This window comes from Pterocles gutturalis, unplaced genomic scaffold, assembly GCF_000699245.1.
Source record: "Pterocles gutturalis isolate BGI_N339 unplaced genomic scaffold, ASM69924v1 scaffold2991, whole genome shotgun sequence".
Classification (NCBI taxonomy): Eukaryota; Metazoa; Chordata; class Aves; order Pterocliformes; family Pteroclidae; genus Pterocles; species Pterocles gutturalis.
Window position 1 is genome coordinate 5555 of NW_010099989.1, and position 7079 is coordinate 12633.

Here is a 7079-nt window from a genome sequence, read left to right on the forward strand (position 1 = left end):
GGGCTTGGCAGTAGAGAGGGGCAGGGATGCAAATGTGGAGGGGCTGAGGATGATGCTGTGGATGAAGGCACTGAGCAAAGGGGATTGCAAAGGCCATAGGAAACTGGAGGGGTGGGGTAAAGCCACTTTGGCCTTGTTAATTCATTTATCTAGCAAGAGGTGTCCTTACAGCCTAAATGTTCATCTACACGGCCAAAAGGCTTTGGGCTGAGTTCACATACGTGGTAGGGGAAGACAACAGCAACGAGGACTTGGAGGTGCGAGTTGTGCACACACGAGCAAGCAGGACATGCCCCTGGGGGTTGCCAGCTCCTGCTCAAATGTATTTGGCTGCATCTTTGCTGCTGGGTCCTCTCCCAGCCTCACTGGGGGGTCCTGGTCCCCCTGCCGAGGGGCTCTGCAGCACCTGGGTGATACAGCCTCTGAGCACAGCTCGGCGTTGTGCTGGAGTCTGCTCCTGCAGCTTTGCAGCGGGATGTAGGCTTCACCTGGAGGAAGGCCAGCTACACCTCTTCTCCCTCAGCTGTAGAAGAAGTTGAATTTAGCATCAGTGTGGGGACCGGGGGCTTGTCCCTTTTCCCTCCAGCCCTCTCCCGCCAGAGCTGGAGATGCTGCCCACCACCATCTCCCCCAGTCTGTGAGCCCTCGGAGAGAGGACACGGGCAGAGCCGTGCTGTGGGGGAAAGCAGGCACCATCCTCTTCCTACTTCAGTTAGATTTGCCTTTTGCTGTCTTGCTGGGCGCTGACATTGACGTGGCTGAGACCTTTCTCACCTTGGACTGGGAGCTGCAAACACGGGCAGCACCCAGCACCCCTGCCCCAGCCCGAAAATAGGCTGAGAGCCTACAGGTGGCTGGGAGGAGCAGGGGGAAGGTGCAGGCGAAGGGGGGAGCCAGCCCTCAGCATAATAAATAGCAGCACCACACACCACCTGCCTACCCCTTATCAGCTGCTTTGTGGGCACCCGAGCAGAAAGGAGGTGGAAGGAGAGGTTTGAAGAGGGACACGGAGAGGCTCCAGGCTGCATCAGAGAGAGTTTCTCCCACGTAGAGGGATGAGGTGAGAGAAAATGTGAAAGCATGGGTAGGAAAATTTAGCAAAAGTAAGTCTACAAGTGCTGGTTGGGGGTTCAGCTGAAGCCTCCTGGCAGCTCTGAGGTCTGTAAATCAAGGGTTTGGGTGCTCAGGAGGACCAAGCAAGCAGCTTCTTTCTAGGTGGGGAAGGAAGGAGATGGCTGGGCTTGAAGATTCCCTCTGTGCAGGGTTTGCTCTGTGGGGTCTGGGGAGAGGGAGGAAGATGGGGCAGGTGGGAGGAGAAGTGGCATCTCTCCTCCTGAACAGAAAACAGGTTCCCGGTAACTGCAGTGGTTTTGCACCTTAATTATTTCCTTTGGCTCTGCTACTGGGAATGGTTGTGTCCTTAAAGTTGTTAAAAGGGCAAAAGAGAGAGGAAAAGCAATGCTGACATCCTGCCGGTTGGGTCCAGATGTAGCTCGCAGAGTACAAATTAGCGGGTGCAGAATGGAATCGCTTAAAAAGAAATTTAATGAGATCGGTATGCAGGCATCTGGTTTCCATCAATCATCATTCTGTGTGATATGCAATGGTAAATATCATCTTTTTAATGACTCCAATGAAGAAAAAGAGCCCGAAACACACACACGTAATGAGCCAACAAAATTCCAGAGCCTGAAATGTTTGAACTCTCAAAAAAGGTCTGGAGATGGAAAAACCCCAACTGACACCTCTTTTAATTTGCTATTGTTTGAGTTATTTTATTTCTTCCTTTTTTTTTTCTTTCTCCTTTCCTCTGGTTATATTTAACCTTTGTGTTAAATTAATCTTCTCTGTTTATTAACAACTACGACTGAGTGAGCCTCCTTCCCTCTCTTTCTCAGTTTGACAAATCCTTGCTCCAGGCCAGCAGTCCCCACCGCTGGCTCCTGCCTCCCTCCAGCCCCGCAGAGAGGCGCTGGCCCAGGAGAGGCGGCTGCAGGTCTCTGGCCAGCCACAGATTTGCTTTTTCAACTGGAAGCAAAGATGGTTTGGGCTCCCCTGTTTCATGAAAGCGAGCAGACAGCATGTGGGTTGGACACGTGAGTGAGGGGTTTGCTGGTTTTCCGTCCCTCTGGCACTGCTGCTGTCCCTCTCGCAGGTCCCGTAGGAAAGCCCCTGGGCTCAGCTCCCATGGGGGCATTGTCTTGAAGGTCTGTGAAGTGGGGAAAGGTTGGAAACCAAATATTTGGATACTTCGCTGGCCTGGTCTTACCCAGGTTGGAGACTTTTGGGGGTTGAATTGATCTTTGCTCCTGGCATAGGTGGCTGAAAGTGGCAGAGAGGTGGAGTGATGCTGTGGGAGAGGCGTGAAGCCTCTGCTCCTGGAGGGCATCAGCCCCCGTGGCTCCTTTCGGCCCTTCTCTTGCAGGGGGGATGCTGTGATTCCTGGCGATGCAGGGGTCTGTCCCCTCTTGCTGAAACAGCCTGACTCAGACCAGGAATTTTTCTTGGCTCATTCCCTGGGTCTTTGCAATGTCATACCCTTGAGCTGAGATCAAATAGAGCTTTTCAGGGGATTTTGGATGGTTTGGGGTTCAGAGGCTTAGGCACGGCTCCATCTCTGTGTGGGGCAGCCTGTGGGCAGCAGGTCCCGCTGCCAGCAGCACCCCCTGCTTCCAGCACCTGGGGGGTGAGGAGGAAAAGATCCACCAACAGGGATTGCAAAACCCTTCTCTCCGACCTCGAGCACTGCAGGGTTTTGGGGTGTTTGCTGCCAACAGCTGGGGGGCATTGATCTTGATGGCTGGCAGGGGCTGCAGCAGCTTGCCCAGAGGTGGGGAGGGATGGGACCTGGGGGAGAAGGATGCTGGGGCCAGATGGAAAGAATGGTCCCATTAAAACAGAGAGGAACATTTGTCCTCCTGCTGGGAAATGCTCAGGGCAGAAGTCTTGAATCCCGGGAATGGTGCTATCTGCGTGGCCCCAGCCAGGGGCCCGGTGTCCATCCCTGGCCACCTCCCTGCCAGCTCCAGAGCAGGAGGGTACGGACTGAGCATCTCTGCGGTGACAGGAGCTGGAGGCAGCCGGGGCTGGGAGTGATTTCTGCCGCCAGGGACCAGATGTGGCAGAAGGAGCTTTGCCGGAGGGGAGGCTGCACAATAACACGAGGAGTTTTGTCACGGATCCCCATCCCACCCCCCCCGGGTTTTAAAAGCAACACCTTGTCTCCCCCTTTCCACCTTCCTTCCTCCCCCAGCCTTTCTGCCACACACTCTTCACACCTCCAAAACCTATTTTGGGCCATCTGATGAATCCCAGATGCCTCGGGGAAGCAGCAGAAGTGGCAGTGCACTCCAGGTGCCGCTTCCTTGGCAATGCCCTGGAGCTCTCGCAAGCCAAAGGGGCGGGAGGGAGGAGGGAAAGGGAGGATAGTGAAGTGGTAAACCAGCCTGGTCTTCAATATTGTGATGATTTGTGGAGTGGTGACTGAGGAAGAGGATCCCACCTGGTTCTGGAGGCAGGTAGGGATGGCTGGGAAAAAGGGGTGGGATGGGTTCACAGGGTTTGGGATGGTGCTTGGGGAGGGGGGTTATGGCAGCCTGGGAGAGGGGAGGAGGCAGCTGGGTGTCTGTCTGGAGCCAGGGATGATGGGGGGACAACCCTGGGAGCTGTCTGCCACCTCCTGAGCGTCCTTTGCTTGCTCCCAGTCAGGCAAAGGGGGGCCCAGAAAGAGGCAGGGAGAGCTCTGTTGGAAGGAGGGAGCTGGGTGAAAAGGGGGAACAAACGCTGCTGCTGTTCTCTCCAGTGTAAATCGGGTGGTTAACATGACTTGAGCATCAGCCCCAGCTGCTGAGAGTGACCAGCTGCGGTGCTGATATTGGTGGCCCCAGACCTGCACCTTGTCCCCTCGTGCCCTTCAAAGCCCCCCTGCAGCACATCAGCTGCAACCGCTGCTTCTTTTGCTTCAGCTGCATTTCATTGGAGTTGACTTAATCCTGCAGAAAAGAGGGTCCTGGGCCCCTCTGAGGGGCAGGCTGGGTGCTTGGGGTGCCCTCGTGCTGGGGAGAATGGCTCGTGACACAGATGAGCAGTGACATGGGCTCAGGGCTGAGATCTGGGGGGGCTGATGTGTGACAGTCGGGGGCATCCTGGGCAGGGGGAGGCTGCTTTGGGTAGTGATGCAGGAATAAAGTCCCTGGGGCCAGGCAGCTGCTGAGGGAGAGGCTGGCTGGGATGAAGAGAGGTTTTCCTGCTCATCTCCAGCTCTCTGAGACGGCTCACGATGTTTCGATGTCTGGGGGTGTGTATACAGCATCTGGCACACCTGGGGGGAGTCTCTGGGGATCAAGAGCTCAGTCTCGCCTCTGCTTTGTAGGTGAATATCCAGCTGCAGTGCCCGTGTAGCAGAGAGGGAAGGTTGGGGAGAAAGGCATCACCCTGCTGGCGCTCAGGCAGCTGGATGCTGCAGCTCCCGGGGAGCTCAGCGAGAAAACCAGCCCTGGCTGTGGTGGATGCAGGGGCTGGTTTCCAGCATCTCCACTGCTCTGTGCTTTCTTTAACCTCTCAGCCTGCTCTCATCCTTCTCAGGGATTTTGTGTCTATTCTTTCTCAAAGGTTTTTTGTCAACTTCCCATCGGCCAAGCAGTACTTCAGCCAGTTCAAGCACATGGAAGACCCGCTGGAGATGGAGAGGAGCTTGCAACTGCGGAAGCACGCTCGGCGGGTCATGGGTGCCATTAACACTGTGGTGGAGAACCTCAACGACTCCGAAAAGGTCTCCTCTGTTCTGGCCTTGGTTGGCAAGGCCCATGCCCTCAAGTACAAAGTGGAGCCCATCTACTTTAAGGTAAAAGATGGGAGAAAAAAAAAAAATCTCTGGGATGCTTTAGAAATTAGGAAGAGGGCAGGAGAGAGGGAGCTGTGGGGAGCCAGTGCTGCCTGTCCTTGCTGGGAGGAGGTTGGCTGGTGGTGGGGGCTGATCGCCACGTGGCCGAGGTGTCCCAGTGCGATGCTGTCCCACGCAGGCCACCATTCCCAAACACCAGTGCTGGAGCATCGAGAACCTTGCCCTGCCCAGGGAAACCCACCTGCCTGCGTCCTGCCCGCAGCCCCTGCGGCGTGTTGTGGCGATATGTCCCTTTGTTTAGAAATCAAGCAAGACAGAAGGGACTAAATAGTTTGAGGTGCCTGAATTAGGGAGATGTTTGAACCTGCAAGCAGCACCCCATCGTGCCTGGGTCTCAGCCTCCTCTGTTGCTCTGTCTGGTCCCTGGAGCATGGACAGCCCTTCCCAATGTCTGTCTGTCCTGCAGAGGGTTGTCATTCCCAGAGCTCAGCCGTGGGATTAAATGGGGCTTTTTCTAGGAAAAAGCTAAATTTGCTGTTAGCTGCTTCCTGGAGTGTTATTAACTCCTCGCTGTCTGCCTCCCTCCAGAAACTCACTGGTGTCATGCTGGAGGTCATTGCTGAAGAATACGCCAACGACTTCACCCCGGAGGCGCACGGCGCCTGGACCAAGATGAGGACCCTCATCTACACCCACGTGACGGCGGCGTACAAGGAGGTGGGCTGGGCGCAGTACCCCACCGCCACCCTGTGAGCGGCCGGCGGGGCCGGGCGAGGGGCAGGGAGGGCTTCGCTCACCCCAGGACTTCACTTTGGTCTCTTCTCAAGATCTTCGCTCAGTCTGGGGAGCTCGCTAGGGCCAGCTCTGTTAGCTGCCAAGTCACAATTTGATCTTCACAGGGTTTAAAAACAAACTAAAGCCAAAAAAAAAAAAATAGAACCACGAAGGGTGTGGGTGGGTCAGGATGAAGCAGTTGCAGGGGACACTGGAAGGGGATGCAGAGCGCGAGGGGAGAGCGTTGGTTGTTGGCTCCATCTTACTGTCCCGGCCTGTCCATCACCACCTCCCAAATCCTGCGCCTCCCTCGCACCATCTCAAAGTCCCTTGTGCAAGCTCAGCAGTGATGTGCAGCCTTGTTTGCTGATGAATGACATGACCCTCATTTTCCCGTACAAAGCCCCTGGATAAACCTGGCTCCTTGCTTTTGGGGGCATGATGCTCATGGGAACTGCCGGCTGTCCGGCTGGCACCAAAAACGCTTTGCTTTGCACTTTCCGTACTCAGCTGGCAGGGCTCATGGCTGTGGCCAGAGCTCCCTCGCCTCTCCCATCACCCACAGTCCCTCTCCTGGGCTGGTTTTACAAACCCTCCTGGGGGGAGAGACGTTATCCCCCAGTGTGAGAGAGCAGGGAAGCAGGAGGATGCCTTTGGGCTGCCTCCTATTATAGCTGGGAGCACAGCGCGTAGGTGGGATCCCTGTGCGAGATGCAGGGAGCTGCTGAGCCCACCTGCCTCCCTTCAGCTCCCGTGGGCAGCAGGGACCTGTGAGCATGGGCTGCGGTGGCGTGTGTTGTGCCATTGCCCTGGGAGCCGGCAGGTGTGGGTCTGTCTGTCCGGCAGTGGGGTGATGTGGGGCTGGGGCAGCTCTGCCCTGCGCCGTGAGAAGGGGGCTCGGGCTGTGATCGATCACGAGGGGGAAAGATGAAGTGGATCCAGCAGGAGGGATTCCTGCATGTGAAGAAAGGTCCCTGCTCTGTTAAAATCAGTAGATTGTTACGTAGAGCCTTCTTGGGGAAGCTGGGTTCCTCAAAGTGCCTGGTAGAAATCGACCCACGCAGGAGCTGCATCCCTCCCTGGGGGCCGGCAGTGCTCCCACCCGTGCCTGGCAAAGGGCTCCCGCCCCCAGTATGAGACACGGCTGCAGGGCTCGCAGCGCTCATCCTGCCTCCAACACCGACTCCTGAAGCTGTGGGTGAGCAGTTTTGCTGCCTCAGTTTCCCCTTTGGTTACACAAAAGGGAGGTGGAGCAGCCCTGTTGCCTCCTGCAGACATGTGCTTGGATTTGCAGGATGCACTGGGGACTGATTCCCAAAGGATTGCGGATGAAGCATCAGATGTGCTAGGAAGCTTTGGCATCCTTGCTGCCCAGTATTTCCCAAGATGACTCTGTTCCTTTTCAAGCCCTGCTGTGAAGGGCAATGTTACCTACGGAACGGGGAGGGAGGTTCCCTTCAGA

At 56.1% G+C, this 7079-nt stretch overlaps 1 protein-coding gene across 1 annotated transcript; it reads left to right on the plus strand.

The window, feature by feature from the left end:
• Positions 1-4611: 4611 nt before the first annotated feature.
• CYGB (cytoglobin) lies at positions 4612-5596 on the plus strand (the record flags this gene model as incomplete). The annotated part of the gene is made up of 2 exons (XM_010077841.1): positions 4612-4843; positions 5432-5596. Coding segments are annotated over 2 exons (397 nt in total), but the record flags the coding sequence as incomplete, so codon positions are not given.
• Positions 5597-7079: the final 1483 nt, after the last annotated feature.